General features: G+C 37.4%; 1 protein-coding gene across 2 annotated transcripts in view; it reads left to right on the forward strand.

Annotated features, from left to right (window-relative positions):
* The window catches only part of LEO1 (LEO1 homolog, Paf1/RNA polymerase II complex component), a 67,102-nt gene that overhangs the window by 13,896 nt on the left and 32,032 nt on the right, over positions 1–21,174 (forward strand). For both annotated transcript variants that reach the window (XM_043989638.1, XM_043989639.1), the window contains exons 2-6: positions 5,350–6,108; positions 9,192–9,299; positions 10,732–10,826; positions 13,444–13,589; positions 19,754–19,838. In XM_043989638.1, the coding sequence (XP_043845573.1) occupies positions 5,350–6,108; positions 9,192–9,299; positions 10,732–10,826; positions 13,444–13,589; positions 19,754–19,838 (1,193 nt within the window). The remainder of the gene's footprint in view (positions 1–5,349; positions 6,109–9,191; positions 9,300–10,731; positions 10,827–13,443; positions 13,590–19,753; positions 19,839–21,174) is intronic.

The following is a 21,174-nucleotide window of genomic DNA, read 5'->3' on the forward strand; positions in this document are numbered from 1 at the left end:
TGCCAGAGTCCAGTACCTGCCCTGAGTTGACCTCAGTCAAATTCAAATGTAATTGGGAAATGTTTAACAAAATGAATAAAAATGCAGGACAGCATAGAAAACATTAGTTTTTGGTTTTCTAAGTTATGTGGCCTATAGGGATTGTTTTCTATTTGGGTTTGACATCACTGGTTTAGGCAACTCTCTGAGACTTCCTAAGTTGTAGTGAAGGTTCAGACCTCCATTGGTAGAGGTAGTTTCCTCACATGAGAGCTCCCTCTACCAATGAAATCACAGGTCCAGTTCTTATGCTTCTCTCTTGAAATAAAATTATAATTTATGTTGTATTTCCTGTACACTGGGGACTGTAAGATCTATGGTCATGTAATTTATTGCATATTATCTTTATTTTTGTTATTCTTAGTCATTTTTTTCAATATGCAAAAATCCACCTTCTCTCCTTTCAGTCCTTCCCCTGTTGAAAAATGAAAAGGAAAACCTATGTTACAAACATGTATAGTCAAACAAACAAATTCTCATATTGTCCATGTCCTAAAAAGGTCTTATTCTGCGCTCTTGAGTCTTTCACTTTTACCAGGAGGTGGGTAGCATGTTTTATCATTAGGCCCCTGGAATCATGGTTGGCCATTCTGTTGATTAGGTGTTTCAAAGCTGTTTGTTTACTGGTTCTTCTGGTCCTGCTCACTGTGACAGTTCCTATAAGCCTTCCTAGTTAGTTTCTCTGAATCTGTCCTCTTCATAATTTCCTATAGCACAATATTATTCTATCATGTTTATGTACCATAACTTGTTCAGCCACTTCCCAGTTAATTATCACTCCATCAGTTTCCAATTCTTTGCTACCTAAAAAACCGCAACAACTATTTTTTTCTTTTTTCTTTTTCTTTTTTTTTGGTGGGGCAATGGGGGTTAAGTGGCTTGCCCAGGGTCACACAGGTAGTAAGTGTCAAGTGTCTGAGGCTGCATTTGAACTCAGGTACTCCTGAATCCAGGGCCGATGCTTCATCCACTGCGCCACCTAGCTACCCCTATTTATATACACTTTTATCTGTGTACTGGAGATAATTTTGCCTAACCTTTCTCTCCGTTTTCTTTCTTCCTTACTCCCCCATCTGCTCATTCCCTTTTCCTACCCCTAACCCTTTTCCATTCTTATAAGACTATTAAGCCATAACAGAACCACTTCTGGCCTTCTGCCTATTTAGATTCCCTCTGACCTCATATGATGTTATGGTTCAGAGGGGACACATATTACTTTCTATATTGGTTGGTTGTTGTCCTTTGTACTCAAAGAGGACCAGAATGACATCACTGTGTTAGGGTCAAGGTACAGTGTCTGATTGTGACTGATTAGACCAGCTCAGAAGGCTCAACCCCAGGTCAGGCACAAATGGTCCATTTGAACATTTGGAGTGGAGTTATCTCTAAGTTTGTGCATCTTACATTTCTTTTGAGCTACTGCAATTCTGCATTGCTCATAGAATACAGCACTTTCTTTGATGCAGGCACACCATGCTGAGAGGTCCTGTGCCAGTGTCTCCCATGTCTCACAATCAATTCTGAAGTTCCTCAGAGAGACTGTGAGAGTGTCCTTGTATTGCTCCTTCTGACCTCCATGTGAGCATCTGCCTTCTGTGATTTCTCTGTAAAATAATCTTTTAGGCATATGAACATTTGACATTTAAACAGTGTGCCTAGCCCATTGGAGTTGCTCTCTCTGCAGTTCAGCTTGAGAAAGGACCTCAGTGTCTGGTACCTTATCTTGCTAGGTGATCTTCACAATTTCCTAAAACAATTCAGAGAGGTAGGTTACAGCAAATGGAGAAGTTTTGAATACTGTGGGGTAAGTTCACTTACCTTGGCAGTATTCTTTCCAGGGATGTACACATTGATAATGAGGTTGATCCAAGCATTGCCAGAACTACCTTAAGTGTTTTGGAGGCTCTGAAGGAAAGTGTGGGAGAGAAGGGCTACAGAGCTATTGTATGCCCATGAAACCTGGACAATATACTAATGCCATACCAGAAACTGAATTGTTTCTCTCCATATTAGAATGTAAACACTTTATTATGATTGTATTTACCTTTTTTATGTTTCTCTTGACTATTGTGTTTTTACTTCAGAGTTTCTATTGAGCGCTGGTCTTTTCATCAGGAATATTTGGAATGTCCTATATTTTCATTTAAAAGTCCCCTTTTTCCTGTGGCAGCTTATACTTAGTTTTATTGGATAATTTAGTCTTAGCTGTAAGCCAAGCTATTGTAATACCTTTTGAAATATCATGTTCCAAGCTTGCTGTCCCTTTGTTGTGGTGGCTGCTAAAATGTATGAGCCTGGCTGTATGTGGTTCATTGAAATCTTTGTTCCTGACTACTTGAAGTATTTTTTCTTTGACCTGAAAAGTCTGGATTTTGGCTAATGTTTCTGGGAGTTTTCATTTTGGGATTTCTTTGAGAAAGTGACTGGTGGATTCATTCTGTTTTACTTTACCTTCTGGTTTTTAGAGATCTACGAATTCTTGGAATGTGATATATAGGTCCTTTTTTTAGTCATGATTTTCAGATGGTCCAATGATTCTTAAATTTTCTCTTCTAGATATTTTTTCAGATCATTTGTTTATATTATGAGATACGTTAGTACTCAACTTTTGTGGAGGTAATGGTCCTAGAAAATGGATGTCAAAAAACACCTGTGTTGGGGCAGCTAAGTGGCGCAGTGGATAAAGCACTGGCCCTGGATTCAGGAGGACCTGAGTTCAAATCCGGCCTCCAACATTTGACACTTACTTGCTGTGTGACCCTGGGCAAGTCACTTAACCCCCATTGCCCTGCAAAAAAACCCCCAAAACAAAAAAACCCCCACCTGTGTTGATATGTTGAACCTATGGGATATAGAGGTTAGGTTCCCACAACCAACATAAACTATAATATTTTGCTAGAGATTGCTGAAAATACACTTTTCTGCATACATTTCTTAGAAGTTTCTTTTTTTTTCTTTTTTTTGGTGGGGCGATGAGGGTTAAGTGACTTGCCCAAGGTCATACAGCTAGTAAGTGTCAAGTGTCTGAGGCTGGATCTGAACTCAGGTCCTCCTGAATCCAGGGCCAGTGCTTTATCCACTGTGCCACCTAGCTGCCCCTTTGCATACAGTTCTCTATAACAAAACATTAATTTTGATAATATGCACTTTTCCTTACACAGTAAAATATTTTTCTTGCTAGTAATTCCCTAGAATTCTGTGATCTTTTGTGCTAACATCTTAATTTTTAAAAAATTGATTTCAGACAATATTCACTTTTCATAACCCCTGAAATCTATAGTACCATAAATATTGTATAGCAAAAAAAATTCTTAAGACAAAAACATTTTGTAACCTGAATCTTACCTTCCACTGTGTCAGATGGTGTGTGAAGCCACTTTACTATATACTATACTGCTATAAACCTCTCCACCTTGGTTGCCCTCTGAAAACCAAGGGAGAGATTTCTAGGATTATAGTGGACTTGGAAAATGCCCTTGACGTCTTCTCTGATACTCTGTCCTTCTTGGCTGGTGTTGGAGATTGTGAAGGATGCACTAGTGTGAAATAATCCATCTTTGACATCTGCTTTGTGAGCCATTTGAAATTCTTAAGTATCTTGGAGTATGGGAGTTTAGCAGAGGTGGGTTGGTGTTTAACCTTGAGGCTTCTATTGATGATGGGATCAACAGTGAAAATATGCATAGAGTTAATGGGGAGTTCCTTATAATAATAGGGTGATCAGCTGCTCCACAAACTTGTATTCACTGGGCCTCTCATTTTTGGAGGCCTCTACCATACATAGCCAATACTAAAGTGAAAATGAAATTGCTAATAGAACTACGTAAATGCCCTGTCAGGAAAGTTAAATGTGGGAATGTTGAGGATTAACTGTACCTTACATTTTCTTTTATTTTTTTCAGTCTTTTGGTTTTTTTTCATAATTCTTGTATCATGGAGTCTTTAGCTTCTGTTTGTTTCATTCTAATTTTCAGTGAGTTTGTTAGTTGGGCGAGCTTTTGTACGTCATATGCTGAGCTGCTAATCATGTTTCTAATTCTTTATTCCATAGCTCTTATTTCTTTTCCATTTTTTTCTTCTAGTGCTTTCATTTCATTTATTTAAAAAAAATTAAAAACTTAAAAAAATTATTGATGCATTTCCTTATTTGTGTTTTACTTTGAGGTTTTGTTTGTAGATGTTTTAGAGTTATTCTCTTCTTTTGGGTTTGTGTCTTGAGTCCCTATCACCATAATAGCCTTTTATGGTGGGATTCTTTTTTTTGTTCACTTGCTTATTTTCCCAGCCCACTTCCTGACTTTGGACTTTATATTAGGGCCAAGTTTTATGCAGTTCCGAAGGGGATATCTGGCTGGGCCTGCTGCTGTTTTCTTTTCTTGGGGTATCGAATATTGTGTTACAACAGGATTTCAGGGACAACTCAGGCTGGGGACTCACAGTCATTTCTTTCTAGGCTTTTCAAATTCTTGTTCTGGGTTTGGATCTGAGCAAAAGGCCTATGGGCTTGTCAAGTTTGGGGTTTTGGTAGATTGCTGCTGGACTCGAATAGTCACTGTCAGCCAGCTGGAAAGCTCTTCTGTTTCAGAATAACAAAGCTTTAGGCTTCCCTTTGGTGCTGGGATTCCTGCCCTAGTTATTCTTTTTCAGGCTTTGTACTAGGCTAGGAGCTGAAACTTAGACTCAGTCTGCTTCTGACATCCAAGCCACACAGCCACAGCTTATTTTTGAACTTGCTACTTCCTTGGTTCACAACCTAGATCCCATGACTGCTACTCATACCGGACCCTAACACCTCATTGTATGTCCCCTCAATTTGCCCTGGATCTGTAACCCAGAGCTGGGGAATAAGTGACAGAGCTGTCAGTTGACACATGTTCCCGCACCCTACACAAGTTTCTGTTTTGGGTTTGGGACCTTTTCCTACCCTATTGCACAGTTTTTCCCTGAGCTGGAATGCTCTGCTCTTGCCACAAGCCCAACCTCAGTTTCCTCAGACTTCTCTGCCTCCCTATGTTGCCCTGAAATGAAAAAGATAACTCACTCTAACCTTTTTTTTCTTGGATTTCCCAATCAAGGTTTGGTCTGGTCTGTTTTCTAGATATTTGGAGAAGTTTTTCTTTGGAGATGGGTTGGAGCTCACTGTACCTTTTTTCCCTGCTATTTCTTCTTGGCTCTGGTCCAACAAGTCATGTATGTTTTGGTACTTATAATAAGAGGAAAAGGTATTTGAATGAATATTGATATTTAGATTTGCTTGTTTGCTGGCACACACACATATATATATATATATAAAATTTCTTTATGTTTTAGATTCTGATTCTGAATCTGGATCTGATTCTGATCATGAGAATGCTGCCTCTGGTAGTAATCCCTCTGGAAGTGACAGTGAAGGGGATGATAGAGAAGATTCAGTAAAGCCAAGTAACAAGGAACTGTTTGGAGATGACAGTGAAGATGAGGGACTTTCTCATCATAGTGGGAGTGATAATCACTCTGAAAGATCAGATAATCGATCAGAGGTTTCTGAGCATTCTGACCATGAAGAAAATGACCAGTCAGATATTGATCAACACAGTGGATCAGAAGCTCCTCATGAGGATGAAGATGGAGAGCATCGATCAGATGGAGGAAGCCACCAGTCAGAGGCTGAAGGTTCTGAAAAAGCACATTCAGATGATGAAAAGTGGGACAGAGAAGATAAAAGTGATCAGTCAGATGATGAGAAAATACAAAACTCTGATGATGAGAGACCACAAATATCTGATGAAGATAAACTGCAGAATTCTGATGATGATGAGAAAATGCAGAACACAGATGATGATGAGAGGCCTCAGATTTCAGATGATGAGAGACTACAGCTCTCTGAAGAAGAGAAGATGGCCAATTCTGATGATGAACGACCAGCAGCCTCTGACAATGATGAGGAGAAGCTACAGAATTCGGATGATGAAGAAAGGCCACAGGTCTCAGATGAGGAGAAAATGCAAAATTCTGATGATGAAAGGCCACAGGTTTCTGATGAAGAGCGTAGGCGGTCAGATGACGAAGAGGAACAAGACCACAAGTCAGGTGTGTACATTATTTGTGATGTGGAGAATGTTAATTAGAAGTAGAGTAATGTACATTGTGACCTTCCTTGCCAAGCCTGGTTTTTCTTCTTGGATTTTTTATCCCGTGTTCTCTTCTCTAAGGTAGCTTTCTTCTTTTTTCTGCTAGTACCTTTTAATACTTCATTCTTTTTTCCCCATTTGTTAATGATATAGTAAAAAGAAGTCTTTAGGATAAGTAAGTGTTGGAAGGAGATTTTTTTTTTTTTGGTGAGGCAATTGGGGTTAAGTGACTTGCCCAGGGTCACACAGCTAGTAAGTGTTAAGTGTCTGAGGCCATATTTGAACTCAGGTCCTCCTGAATCCAGGGCTGGTGCTCTATCCACTGCGCCACCTAGCTGCCCCGGAAGGAGATTTTTAACAGGGAAGTAGTTGTGAAGTAGTATTTGTTCCATTTCCATAGATGAACATATAAGATTGCAGTAAGACAGGGTTGAAAGAGATAATCATAGGGGGCGGCTAGGTGGCGCAGTGGATAAATCACCAGCCCTGGATTCAGGAGTACCTGAGTTCAAATCCAGCCTCAGACACTTGACACTTACTAGCTGTGTGACCCTGGGCAAGTCACTTAACCCCCATTGCCCTGCAAAAAACAAAAAAAGAGAGATAATCATAAAGCCATCTAAGTTAGCTAATAGTGTTCATTGAAGAGAATGCTTATCCAGTAAATATTGACTAAATGTGTTCTAGGGCAAGTTGACTAATGCCATGAAGAACATCATTAAAAGGTGCTAGGTACCTTCTTGATCTGAAAGTGAGAATAATAATTGAAGGACAATACTTTAAATAAGATACTATTTTCTTCATTCAGTACTATTTGTTAATTGAGGATATAGTATGCTTTATAAGGCCTATTTTAAACACTCTATTATAAAGAAATGACGTCAAGGAATTAAACATTTATTATATGCCAGGCACTGTAGTAAGTGATTTACAACTATGATGCCATTTTATCCTCACCACTTCCCTGAGTGGTAGGTGCCATTTTTATTACCCTTTTAGCAGTGAGAAGACTGAGGCAGACAGGTTAAGTGACTTGTCCAGAGTCATACAGCTAGTAAGTGGCTGAGCTTGGATTTGAACTCAGGTTTTCCTGATTTCAGGTCCAACATGGTATCCATTGCCACTGAACTATTGGTAAGTATTCTGTAACTATAGTGAATAAGCCTTCGTGAAAAGGAATTTCTTTGGTTTTTGTTCAAGGAAAAGTTTTTTTAAAAGAAGAAAATTATCTGATTTTGTGGTAGTTGCATTTTAGATAAGAAGGAAGATAAGCTTTAATTGAATTATTTACAGTTCTTTGTCTGACCATCAGGCAGCAGTTGACCTTAAATGCCTCAAATTGCCACTAGTAAAAAGCAACCCTAACACTCAAATTGTCCTCCAAAGCAAAATTTCCACTGGGAAAAGATTCAGGAGATGAGAGAAGAAAGGCAGTGGTATATGGTTTAATACCTACTGGCTATTGCCTTTATGTCCAAGATGCTTCGTTTAACTCTCACAGATAGGGATTATAATTTATGATAATAAATTCATTCTACTATGAACATTATTCTACCATAAGCATCATTCTACTATTCCAATGCTTTTGATCTAATGCAAATACTTAAGAATATTTATACAAACGTAAACAGATGTGAAAAGAAAGTATTACATATCTTAAATTTTTATTTTGCTGTTTTGTTTTTATACCACCATTTCTCTAGTTGTCTTTCCCTTCCCTCCTTCCAGAGAGCCTTAAAGATATTTTTTTTAAAAGAAAAAAAAATTCAGCAAAACTAACCAATCCACCAGTTGAGTCCAACATTATATATGATGTTCTACATTTATAATTTCCTGCCTTTGCAGATAAAGGAGAGGGAGGTCTGTTCTCATGGATCTTTCCTGGGCCCAAGCCTGGTCATGATAATTTCACAGTATTCAGTTTTGATTGTTTGTTGTTCCTTTCATTTACATTATTGTAGTTATGTCTGTTGTTTTCTCAGTCTTGCTTACTTCACTTTGTATCCATTTGTGTACATTCTCCTGTTTTACTTTATCATATTTACATATTTTTAAATCATGCAGTAACATTCCATTATATACCTGCTTAACCATTTCCTAATTGGTGGTCATGTACTTTGTTTCCATTCTTTGCCACCATGGAAGTGCTGCTATAACTTTGTGGCTTTGTTTGAGGGTCTTTTCTTTTTTCCCATTGGCTTAATTGGGTGGGTGGAGTGAACAGTTCACATATATCAGAAAGTAGCCATCAGGAAAAGGAGCATTTTATTGTTATGCTATTTGTACTAAAAAGTTTTCATCATAAATTTCACATAGATAAAACATCTTAACACTAGAAGAACTAGGTATGTCAGTTTTGGTATGATTTTTATTTTGAAATAAAAAAATTTCATCCTACTATCTCTTTTCTTTACCTTATGGACATTAACACTGAGCACACTAACATAGTATAGTCCTTTTAAATTTTGGTCCTTCTGGCATTAAAATTGACTTATTAATAGCAAACTTTTTCCATCAGAGAAAACAATAAATGAAAAGATCCTTCTAAAGTCTTACTCTTATGAGATTGGGGTTGGTATTTTTGTGTGTGTGTGGGTGACCCTGATTTCTCAAAGGCCAGAGCATAAGCTCTGACAGGTCCAACCAAGACAAAGAAGTTTTATTTGTGGGCCCGATGAAGGTCTGTCATCTTTCAGCCTTGCTATGCCTGAAAGGGACTCTTCCATCAAAGATTTAGCCCCTTGAAGTTCATGAAACAACCATAAATGGTGTATCTTCATTGATTGAAACATAGACATTAAATCACATATTGTGTGAAGGATAGAAGTACTCTTCTACCATAAATAAAGAGCTCTGGGAAAGTGGTATTAGAATGAAGTTTAACCTCTTGTATCACCTTGCTCATAACTAGGAGTAGTCATCATTTTTCTTCCCTTAAATTTCATCCTAATTCAAATACTAATCTAAGTGGTTTTTTAAATTCCTTAGCTTAAAACTGAGAAGTTATTTTTATGGCAAAATCCTAACTGTACTTTCTTGTAGAATCTGCAAGAGGCAGTGATAGTGAGGATGAAGTTTTACGGATGAAGCGAAAGAAAGCAATAGCCTCTGATTCAGAAGCGGATAGTGATAATGAAGAAGGACAAAAAGGTAAACTTGGTTTTTGTTTTAAAAACAGTAATGTTCTCTCAATGCTTTACTCGGCATGTCAAACTAACACTAAAAAATAAATAAAAATTAAAAAAAAAAGGGGGGCAGCTAGGTGGCGCAGTGGATAAATCACCAGCCCTGGATTCAGGAGTACCTGAGTTCAAATCTGGCCTCAGACACTTGACACTTACTAGCTGTGTGACCCTGGGCAAGTCACTTAACCCCAATTGCCCTGCAAAAAACCCCAAAAAACTAACACTAAAGAATTTTGATTGCTATGTTAGTTGACATAATTTAAGAAGCTAGTCTTACTCTGGACACCCCTTCTGCTTCCAAAACTACCCTGTATTAATTTTCTGTATATTCTTTATAAGTGTGGAAAGTATGTGCAGGTCTCCCTCCTTAGAATGTAAGCCTTTTGGGGGAAGGTACGTTTCACTTTTGGTTTTTTGTTCCTAGTGCTTAGGCTAGTACTTGGCACATGGTAAACTCTTAAATGTTTGTTGATTGAGTGACTGAAGGTTCAACTGCTCTAACATCACCAGTTGAAGGAGTGTGAAGCAATTTTTTAGCATGCAATGAGACTATGAACTTATAGCCCTTAATTAGGAGTGGATCCGGCAGCATACAGCATGGTATAATGGAAGGAGCTTGGGACAAAGGGTCACAAGACTTTGTCAAAAGTACTGGTTCCCCCACTTACTAGTCTTGTTACTTCTCCTTTTGAAAAATAGGAATGATATCTGCCATATCCAACTCAAAGAGTTGTTGTAAAGACTACATGAGATGATAAATGTGGTCATATAGGTGAGTATAGGCAAATCATAACTTCACTGAGCCTCAGTTTTTTCATCTGTAAATTGTGGAGCTAATACTAGTACCATCTATTTTGTAGGACTATTTTGAATTAAGTGCTTTGTTATGTTCAAAGCTCTTTACAAATATGGGTTGTTATTACTTTGCAATTTTTGTTTCCCACCTGACTGGCCTTTCTTTTTATTGAGGCTGAATATGACTATAATTAAACTCCTGTCAGGTCCTTTGATATCTCCCTTGAATGGTGAGAGCCTGGATATATCTTGGTTGTACATAGTTTTTGCCAGTTATCTCTTCCCCCATTAGACTGTGAGCTCTTTGAGAGTAGGCATCATTTTTTTTCACCTTTCTTTGTATTCCCATTTATTAGCACAGTGTCTGACACAGAGTAGGTACTTAATAGATGTATGTTGATTTGACTGAATAAACCACCTTTAGAAAGCTGGCTCCATGACAACTTCTATAAAAATCTTGGGGATCCTTCATGTGGTTTGGACACAGTTTTGTGTATATCTGGGGGCATTTTATGACACATATGCATATGTTCACATAAGCTGTGTTCCATAAAACTTCAGTTACAGGAAAAATAATGTATTTTTTTCCCCACTTATTGAAGATAATAATGAAGCCATGGATCTATTTGGAGGTGCAGATGACATTTCTTCAGGGAGTGATGGGGAAGACAAACCACCCACTCCAGGACAGCCCATTGTGAGTAAAGACCTATCTTGAACTGCAACCATTATTAAATTTTTTTTTTTTTTTGGTGAGGCAATTGGAATTAAGTGACTTGCCCGGCGTCACACAGCTAGTAAGTGTTAAGTATCTGAGGCCAGATTTGAACTCAGGTCCTCCTGACTCCAGGGCTGGTGTTCTATCCACTGTGCCACCTAGCTCCCCACCGCCCCCCATTATTATTTTTTTTAATTAAAAAAGTTTTTTTTGGTGGGGCAATGAGGGTTAAGTGACTTTCCCAAGGTTACACAGCTAGCAAGTGTCAAGTGTCTGAGGCCGGATTTGAACTCAGGTCCTCCTGAATCCAAGGCCAGTGCTTTATCCACTGTGCCACCTAGCTGCCCCCGCTTCCCCCCATTATTAAAAATAAAGGTCATGGATAATAAACCTCAGAGTCTTCTCTTCTGTTTTTGATCATAGAACCACTGCCTCGCCTTCAGGATTTCTGTTGAGTGTTTTTAATATTAGGTGGTTCTGGTCCTACTGCCAAGTGTATGGCAAATGGTGCTAAATTTAGAGGCCAGGACTGTGTGGATTGTAGTTTAGAGATTAGGATGTTTTACACCTCAGGCACAGAGAGGCTTTTGTGTTCCTTACCAATTACTGTTTAAAAGTGGAAAATGATTTTAGCTCTATGAAGAATATAAATTTTTTTTTTTTTTGGTGAGGCAGTTGGGGTTAAGTGACTTGCCCAGGGTCACACAGCTAGTAAGTGTCAAGTGTCTGAGGCCAGATTTGAACTCAGGTCCTCCTAAATCCAGGGCTGGTGCTTTATCCACTGGGCCACCTAGCTGCCCCAAGAATATGAATCTTTATAAAGGATTCTATGTTAGGAATTCTACCATGGTTCACCAAGTTTGCCATGAGCCCTGAGTCAGTTGTTTGCCTCCTATCATCTTTTCTATTCTTCTGGTAGAAGCAAAGATTCATCACAGACTCATAGTAACAGTAGGAGACCAGCTGGAGGAGAGATTGGAGGTTTTCTCATACTTGATCCTCTGGGTCTCCTGGCTTCTGCCAGGAGAATGACACAGCTGGGTGGCACAGTGGATAGAATGCTGAATCTGAATTCAGTTGAGTTTAAATCTCTCCTCAGACACTTATTAGCTGTGTGGCACTGGCCAAGTCTGTAAAGTGGGGGGATAACAATAATGCTTATTTCTCAGTTTTGTTGTCAGGATCAGATAAAATCGTATTTATAAAGCAGTTTGCAATCATTTAAGTGCTATATACATATAAATGCCAGCTACTATTGTTGTTATTTTGTCTTACATAGGAAAAGCTTACAGGATGCCTATACAAACAGTAACCTAGTGAGCAAATTATTTCTTTGACTTGGGGCAGTTTGATCAAGTATATTCTCTAATTGTTTTTTTTTTTAAACAAGTGGGAATTGGGGCATTGTGAAGTTTGTTCTCATGCTACATTTTGTTTATAGACACTTTATTCTTGTATTGAAGGTGTCATTCATTTCAGCAGTATTAACTAGATGCCTTTTAAAAGAAACAAGAATACAGATAAGATGTATGTGTTAAAAGCAGGGGGTGGGGCAGCTAGGTGGTGCAGTGGATAAAGCACTGGCCCTGGATTCAGGAGGACCTGAGTTCAAATCCAGCCTCAGACCCTTAACACTTACTAGCTGTGTGACCCTGGGCAGTCACTTAACCCCAATTGCCCTGCAAAAAAAAAAAAAAAGGCAAGGGGATTTTGTTTGCACAAGGAGAAACATTCAGAGAGGAAAAAGAGCTTGATATTCTGGAATGAAGCTCGTCTAGCATTGTAGAGCTATTCTGTCAGCATTGTATTGCTATAATGCAGACAGATAGGGTAGATCTAAAAGGCTGCTGCATATCTCTGAATGACTTGGAGTCAGGCCAACCTGCATTTGAATATTGTCTTACTTGCTACAAACCTTGGAATGCTAGAAGTCCTATCACCTCACTGAGCCCTGGCTTCCTCTTCAGTAAAATGAGGATAACACTGTGCCTGGCTTTCTTGGTTTGTTTATTTATTTGTTTTATTTTTTGCTGGGCAATGAGGGTTAAGTGACTTGCCCAGGGTCACACAGCTAGTCAGTGTCAAGTGTCTGAGGCCGGATTTGAACTCAGGTCCTCCTGAATCCAGGGCTGGTGCTTTATCTACTCTGCCACCTAGCTACCCCTGCTTCCTTGGTTTTTGTTGTGAGGATCGAATGAGATAATGTTTGTCAAGTACATTGCCAGCTTCAAAGTGATACCTGACTGTTTCCTATCATTTTTCTAGTCCAGATCTGAACTCTCGGTTTGTGTGTTGTTTATTACAGCTGATTTTTAATTAGGGTTCATTAAAATAATGATTTGTTGATTTTTCAAATTTGAGTATTTTATGCAAGATAAGTAAAATTTTTTTTAAAGCAGCTGATCTTCACTGTTCTTAAGTTTCTTACAGACAAACAAACAAGGCACCAAAAAATTATTGTCTTTGGTTTCTTTTCACTGTATCATCCCTAAAGTGTATATTTGCCTTTTCTCCCACATACATCTGAACAATGTAGTCGGACTAGATGATCTTAGATGTCCTTTTTAGTCCTTCAGTTCTGTAATTTATTTACTAGGATGAAAATGGATTGCCTCAGGAGCAGCAGGAAGAAGAACCTATTCCGGAGACCAGAATAGAAGTGGAAATACCCAAAGTAAACACTGATTTAGGAAATGACTTGTATTTTGTCAAACTGCCCAACTTTCTCAGTGTGGAACCCAGGTAATGTCCTGAATTGTAGATTTTCTAACAGTGGAGCAGCACTTTTGAGATGCTGATATATTTTCTCATTTTATATTTTGTGGAGGAATTTCTGTTACCTTGTAGCTAATAATTAAGTTGCCTCACCACATTAGTAAAAATAATTTATAATTTTGGAGTCTTGACTATTTTTTTTATTGGTGAGGCAATTGGGGTTAAGTAACTTGCCCAGGGTCACACAGCTAGTATGTGACAAGTGTCTGAGGTCGGATTTGAACTCAGGTCCTCCTGACTCCAGGGCTGGTGCTCTATCCACTGCACCACCTAGCTGCCCCTGAAGTCTTGACTATTTATAGGAGATTTTAGGAATTCTAGTTTACCTAGGCTTATAATTAGGTGTCATCCTCAACTCCTGACTTTGACCCCTCTCCCCGCCATGTCCATTCTCTTGCCAAGGGCTGTCAATTCTGCCTTTATAACATCTCTCTCATTTGCCCTCTTCTCTAACACTGCTACCACCCTGCTAGTAGGTTTGCCTGCCACAGGTCTCTCCCAACTGTATTCCATCCTCTACCTGCTTGTCAGTGGTCTTCCTAAAGCACAGGTCTGACTGTGTTACCCCTCTACTCAAGAAACTCCTTTGACATTCAAAACCCTTTCTAACCTGCCTCTTCTCCCCCTTCCCTCCCCACACTGCCTGTGTTTCCAGTCTTATACTCTACCACATATTCCTTGATCCAATGACACTGGCCTTGTTACTTGAATAAGGTACTTCATATTCTGACTGAACATTTTTTGCTGGCTGCCCCCATCCCTGGAATGGTCTCCTTCACCACCTCTGCCTTCTGGCTTTCCTGGCTTCCTTCAAGCCCCACCTAATACAGGAGGCCTTTCTCAATCCCTCTTAATTCTGATGCCTTCCCTCTTTTCACTGTTTACGGTTTAACCATTATATAGTTTGTATGTGTATGTTGTCTCCCCCATTAGGTTGTGACCTCCTAGTGCAAGTTCTCATTTGCCTTCCTTGTTTATCCCCACATTGCCTGGCACATAGTAGCTGCTTATTAAATGTTTATTGACTGACTTTTTAAAGGGTATTTGAAGATATGATACAATTTAATTACTCAGGGGTGCTCTTTTAGAATTTATTTTTCCAGTGGCTTTTAGCAATTTATTCATAATCTGTTAGTACTCCCCCTTGTGACCAATGGCAGGCATTTTCCAGCCTGTGATCATAGAAGAAAGTGAAACTAATTTTCCTTATTAATAACCCTGTTCTAACCATCTAAACCAACCAGCCTTGGAGTGGGGGGGGAGTGTGTATGTGAAGCTTTTTCAAATTTTCAGGGAAATTGTTGCATAATTTCTTTTTGACAAGGATTTATACTTTTAAATTGGGTTTTGAGTTTTAACTTCAATCTTTCCTCTTAGTAAAGAGCTAGTCAAAGGAAAATTATTTCAGGAATCATCCTGAAATAGTTTAGGCTGAATGATGAAGTTGTGAAAAGAAGGGCAAATGAATCCATTTTCCCCATCTAAACTTGAATGAAAGTGACGTCATTTAAAACAAAATGGGAAAAAATGAGATAAGAGTCTGTGTGAGTTCCTTTTTAAAGTTTTATTTTCAGAATAAACCTTTTAGAGTAGGAATAGTATTTTTTGTACCATATGTAATTAAATGCACTTGTTAAAAATACCTACTATATTTTTATAATTAGAATATAAAATATTCTTTTAAAGATTTATTTAGGAAATTTTAAGATGAAACCATATCATTCATTAGGTAGGCATAGGATAAAATTCTATAAATATATAACTATTTACTAGTTTATATATTTGCATTTTCAGTTTTGTTCCAGGCATGTTTTTTCTTATGCTGTCTGAGCTATTCCAAGTTTCTCTCTAATACCCAAATGAGTTTTATAATCTTCTCACTGCTAGGAATGCTGATTGATGAGCTAGTATATCCTTTGCCATGTTCCATTAAAGTTTCCTCTCTCTAACTCGTAGTGCTTTTAGCCAAGATAAGAGTGGGACTGTACAATTAGGGGAATATGTATCAATGGTGACCATATAAAAGTTTTTTGAGTTATCCCTTTTGCCCTCTGCCACATAAGTCAGATGTGACTGTTGAGAAGACTGATTTTTTAGCAGGTCAACTTTTTTTAAGCTTATCTTTTAATTTTGGTTAAATGGCAGTTCTAAAACTTGAGTATTTCTCAGCCTTTTGCATTGGAGGCTCTAAAGTTCATGGGAGTGTCTTTTAATAAAATAATATCTCTTACCATCTTTAAAGGTTTATTTTAGTTTGAAAAAGCTACATGGAAGGTAGTGCCCTTTTCCCCCTTCACTTCATTTGCTTGTCTAAAATTTAATCAGTGAAAGTGTTTAACAAGGAGATATGTGATGACATGCGATGTTTGCTATTGTCAGGGAAGATACCTTGCTTAAAGTTCAAAAGAAAAATTGTCTAATAATCATGAGCTTTTCCAAATATTCTATTTGTTGATAACTTTATTCTACACTTGAAAATCTCCTCAGTGGAAATCTATAGACCTAAAAAAAGATGAATTGTTCTGATATTCCATATTATAAAAACAAGATAAATGAAATAATGCATCTTGCTCAGACCTCTGACTTGTGGGCAGAGTGCAGACTATCTAGTTCTTCCATACGCATATCTTGGACAGGCTCTCCAGAGGTCTAGGATTAGAGAGAAGCTGGGTCACTTTTTGAAAATTGCATGGTGCTTCCAGTGAGCCCAAACTGCATGTTTCCACAAAAGCTATACAAGGAATAAGTTCTTTAATACTTCTCTTCTTGAAGCAGCTAGATGGCGAAGTGAATAGAGCACTGGCCCTGGAGTCAGGAGTACCTGAGTTCAAATCCGGCCTCAGACACTTATCACTTACTAGCTGTGTGACCCTGGGCAAGTCACTTAACTCCAATTGCCTCACTTTAAAAAAAAAAGAAAAAGAAAAAAAATACCTCTCTTCTTTTGGTGGTTCTATTTTAGTTAGTAACTTGGAATAGCTTGATGTCAGAAGAATTAAAATTACAAATAACTCACAGGCTGGTGGAAAAAAGTTTGGTGAACATAACCAGACCATAGCTTGTTACTAGCTATCCATATGTAAGAACTGACATAACTGTCATTACCAAGAAATGTACAAGCACAAAAGAAGGTGGGCATCCTTTAATAAGATCCAGCAGTTAGACATCTTGGACAGTCCATTAGAATTAAAAAAAAATAAAAGAGGAAGACTTAATTTATTGTATACTAGAATCTGATGAGATGCAAAAATATAAAGAGCCTACGGTTTACAGTACCTAATATATAGTAAGTGCTTAATAAATGCTTATTGATTGATTGTATCAGTGGAGACGATGTGCATATCTATGAAATCATAGATCAACAAGTTAATAAGAAAGCATTTAAATTTGAGTCAGGTGATCTTGAATTATCTTCCGGTTTAAAAATATTTACAGGCGGGGGCAGCTAGGTGGCACAGTGGATAGAGCACTGGCCCTGGAGTCAGGAGTACCTGAGTTCAAATCCGGCCTCAGACACTTAACACTTACTAGCTGTGTGACCCTAGGCAAGTCACTTAACCCCAATTGCCTCACTGAAAAAAAAAATTACAGGCAAAAGTAGTAATATAATTATATTTTAAAAGTTTTTCTTTTTGTTCCCCTTATTAATAAAACAGCTAAGCATAGTAATTATTTAAAAGGAAGAGTTGTGTCTGTACATGTGTGGTTTTATTTGGCAGTATAGATCACATTGTATCTCCTTACAGTTTTTATCATTTCAGTAAGAATCTTACTGTAATGAAAGTATTTTGAAGTCCCACCTAATTGCCCCTAGAAGTAATGCTTTGTAGATCTTATAGTTAAAATTTATTGTAGTATAGTACAAAGGAAAATGGTTTTCTAGTTTTTATGTATAAAAATTGTTATAAGGAAAAATAACAACTGATGCTGTGGAGTAGCATGAGTCCAAGGAGTTAGCAATCAGGACTGACTTGTAGCCAGAAATTTGACATGGCTAACATTGAATACTATAAACACTATGACCTTTCCTCATAATGGAATAGAAATAGAAGTCAGGGATGAAGGCAATAGTGAAAGGATTGATTGCATATCATTTCTTTTATGTTCACGTTCTTGAAGAGTAGAAGAATATGTACAAAAAGGATCCTAGAACCAAAATAAAAGGAAGACAGCTGGTGCTTTCTACGGTACCATTACCATAGCGTTATTTCCCTTTTTGCTTTCAAGGAGTTTGTGTGATCTCTAAAACATTCTGGCATCGGGCAAAAATGGAGATTTTTTTCAGGTATACTGAGATGTGATCATTTTCCAGTAGGCCTTTTAAATGTTATTTGTATTGATATATTTTGGTTTTATGTCACCTTAAATTTCCAAATATGGCCTTTCCCCCTCCCCCTCCACTAAGTCAATCTTTGTAATAAAAAAAAGAAAAAAAGTAGTTTAATAAGATTAAACAACACGTTTACTGTATTTGACAGTACATGAAATATTTCTCACCTACTTCTCCAGCGAAGTGTAGAAGACACGTTTTCTTATCTCTTCTTTAGATCCAAGCTTGGTAAAATATCAATTACCAAGCATTTATTTCATGAAGTACTTACTATATCCCAGCCAATCTGCTAAGTACTAGAAACATAATGAAAAAAGTAAAACAGTCCCTGCCCTTATTCAATTTACATTTTGAAGGGGGATATAACAGGCACCTCTATACGTATGTGTACAAGACACATACAAAGTAGATACTAGGTAACTTTGGAGGAGACAGTACTAGCAGAGAGGGGAACCAAGAAAGACCAGTCTTCCAGTTTGTTTTGATGATAGTCCAAATTCTGGGGTTTTTAATTGACTCAAATAATCTGTCGTGAATCCTAGGTTCCTTCTCTGTTTCTTACCTGGTACATCATTTTATATAATTATTTTCCCTCAGATACATTACCTCACACTTAGCTATGTTGCTAAATTCAATCAGTTCTGTAGCTGTTTGACTCTTAACTATTTTCATTCTATTTCACTTCATATTTTCATTATATAAAACATCTGTACAGAATAAAAATGTTGCAGTGAATATTTCTCAGCCATACCAATCTTTTTTTTTTTTTTTTTTGGTAAGGCAATTGGGGTTAAGTGACTTGCCCAGGGTCACATAGCTAGTAAATGTTAAGTGTCTGAGGCCAGATTTGAACTCAGGTACTCCTGAATCCAGGGCCGGTGCTTTATCCACTGCGCCACCTAGCTGCCCCAGCCATACCAATCTTAAGAAAGAAGATAAGGTAGACATAAAATGATCCATTAACACAACTGAGTTCTGTGGTTCATTTAATAGTCAGCATGGATGAAACACTGGCAAAAATGGGCATAATTCCATTGGAAAAATCTAATGCAGGACTCAAGTATATGATGTGCTAAAATTTTAATATACTATTATTTCAAATAATAATTTACCAATTTCTTTATGAATTAGATGTTAAAACTTATTGAAAGTATTAATGACAAGTACAAGGCCTAAAGGAGAAATAAAAAGGATTAGGGTAGTTCACTAGATTAAAAAAAGAAAAAACAAAACTTTAGAAACTTAAATTCAGTTCTCTAATTTTTGGGTCACTAAACAGTATTCATGAATATTATTTAAAAATAAGCAAAACCTGGGGGCAGCTAGGTGGTGCAGTGGATAAAGCACCAGCCCTGGATTCAGGAGGACCTGAGTTCAAATCCGGCCTCAGACACTTGACACTTTCTAGCTGTGCGACCCTCATTGCCCTGTAAGAAATAAATGAATGAATGAATGAATTAAGCAAAACCCAAACTCCGGGCAGTTCATTATGACTGATTTTCTCCAATTTAGTACATTATTAAATTATTGCTATCTGTGGTTTGTATGGTGGAAGGCATAGGAGAAAAAGAATATTTAGGAAAAAAAAATATTCTGAATCAGTAATATCTGTAACAATGAAATTCCAATGTAGTACAATAATCTAGTGAAATTATTTTTTGAAGGTACTTGCCCTGTGTAAGTTTAATATATATATGTATGTGTTTATGTATGTATATATTATTGAAGAATTCTCCTGTAATACTGATCACATACCAAATATGACTAAAATTGAAATGATTATATTTTTGTCCATTTGCAGACCTTTTGATCCACAGTATTATGAGGATGAATTTGAAGATGAAGAGATGCTTGATGAAGAAGGTAGAACCAGGTTAAAGCTTAAGGTATCATCACATATTCCCCTATATTAGTTTTTTTAATCCTTTTCATTAAGTAGGACATGGAATAACTGGAGACTTTCTTTTTAAGTTGAGCTTCTGTTTCCTATTCTGTCAGCAGGTAATCAGTAGAATCAATAATAGTTTGCCTTTTTCAAAATATTTCTTTTTATAGAAGATGTATAATTTTTCTGTTCCAGTATTACATTCATTATACTTATTTGCAGTAATACTTTCTTAACTTCTCTTATAGATTAGTTGATAGACATTTTCCTCAATACTTGTTCCCAGGAAGTGTATTCTAGCTATCTTCCTAAAATAGGTAAATCTTGTGTTGTCATATAGCATCTAATACACTTTCTTATGCATTGTAGATGCTCAGAGTTTGCTACTAAATTAAATTTGATTCTGTGGATAACACATAGTTTTGTTCAAAGACATACTTGCTCCCTATATACAGTACTTTGGGTAGTTGCCATGTTTCTAAAGCCCTTCCTTTTCTAAGTACCTTTGGTAAGTTTGTTTGTTTTTTGCTTACACAATGAAAGAGCCTCTATTCCGTTCTTAATTCTTATTTACACCTAATATCACACAGAGTGTCCCAGAAGTCTTAGTGTTGTTTTAAGCTATAGAGTTTAAGGCTAAGTTTAAACTATAGAGCTTAAAACAGTGCTAAGACTTGAGACACCCTGTGTGGCTTGGATAATCTTCACTTAAAAAAGTGCTGATGAGCTTTTTAGCACAGAAGACTGCATCAGACATTAAGTCTGTGAGGCTAGAGTGGCAGTAGATAGCAGGAGACTTTTAAGCTCAGTTGACAGGTTAGACCCAGATACTTGAAACTATACCCCTGTAATCTGTAGTGTTTCCCATACATACTACTTTTTAAAAGACTCTACATTTTGTAAATTATCTTAAGCTGATTTGGAATATGAGCAGATATGAATTTGACCACTTTTAGGTTTCAGGTTAAACCCTGGGGTGCCATCAATAGAAAGGGTGCTGGATGTAGAGTCAGAAGATCTAGGTTTGAATCCTGGTTCTGTTATTTACTTGTTGAGATCTCAAATCAATCATTTAATCTCTTTTAGACCTCAGTTTCCTTAACTGTAAACTAAAGGCATTGTACTATGTCATCTTTAAGGTTCCTTTTTCTACTATGTGCAGGGTCCTGGGGTTAACTAAAGACAAAATGAAAAAGAGTCCCTGGAGCTTACTTACATTCTACTGGTAGGATATAGTATATACACAGATAAGTAAATAAAAAATAACTTAAGAAGTGAGAAAGCATTAACAACTGGGGAAATCAAGGATGTTCACAGAGGAGGTGACAGCTGAGTTG

This window comes from Dromiciops gliroides, chromosome 2, assembly GCF_019393635.1.
Source record: "Dromiciops gliroides isolate mDroGli1 chromosome 2, mDroGli1.pri, whole genome shotgun sequence".
Classification (NCBI taxonomy): Eukaryota; Metazoa; Chordata; class Mammalia; order Microbiotheria; family Microbiotheriidae; genus Dromiciops; species Dromiciops gliroides.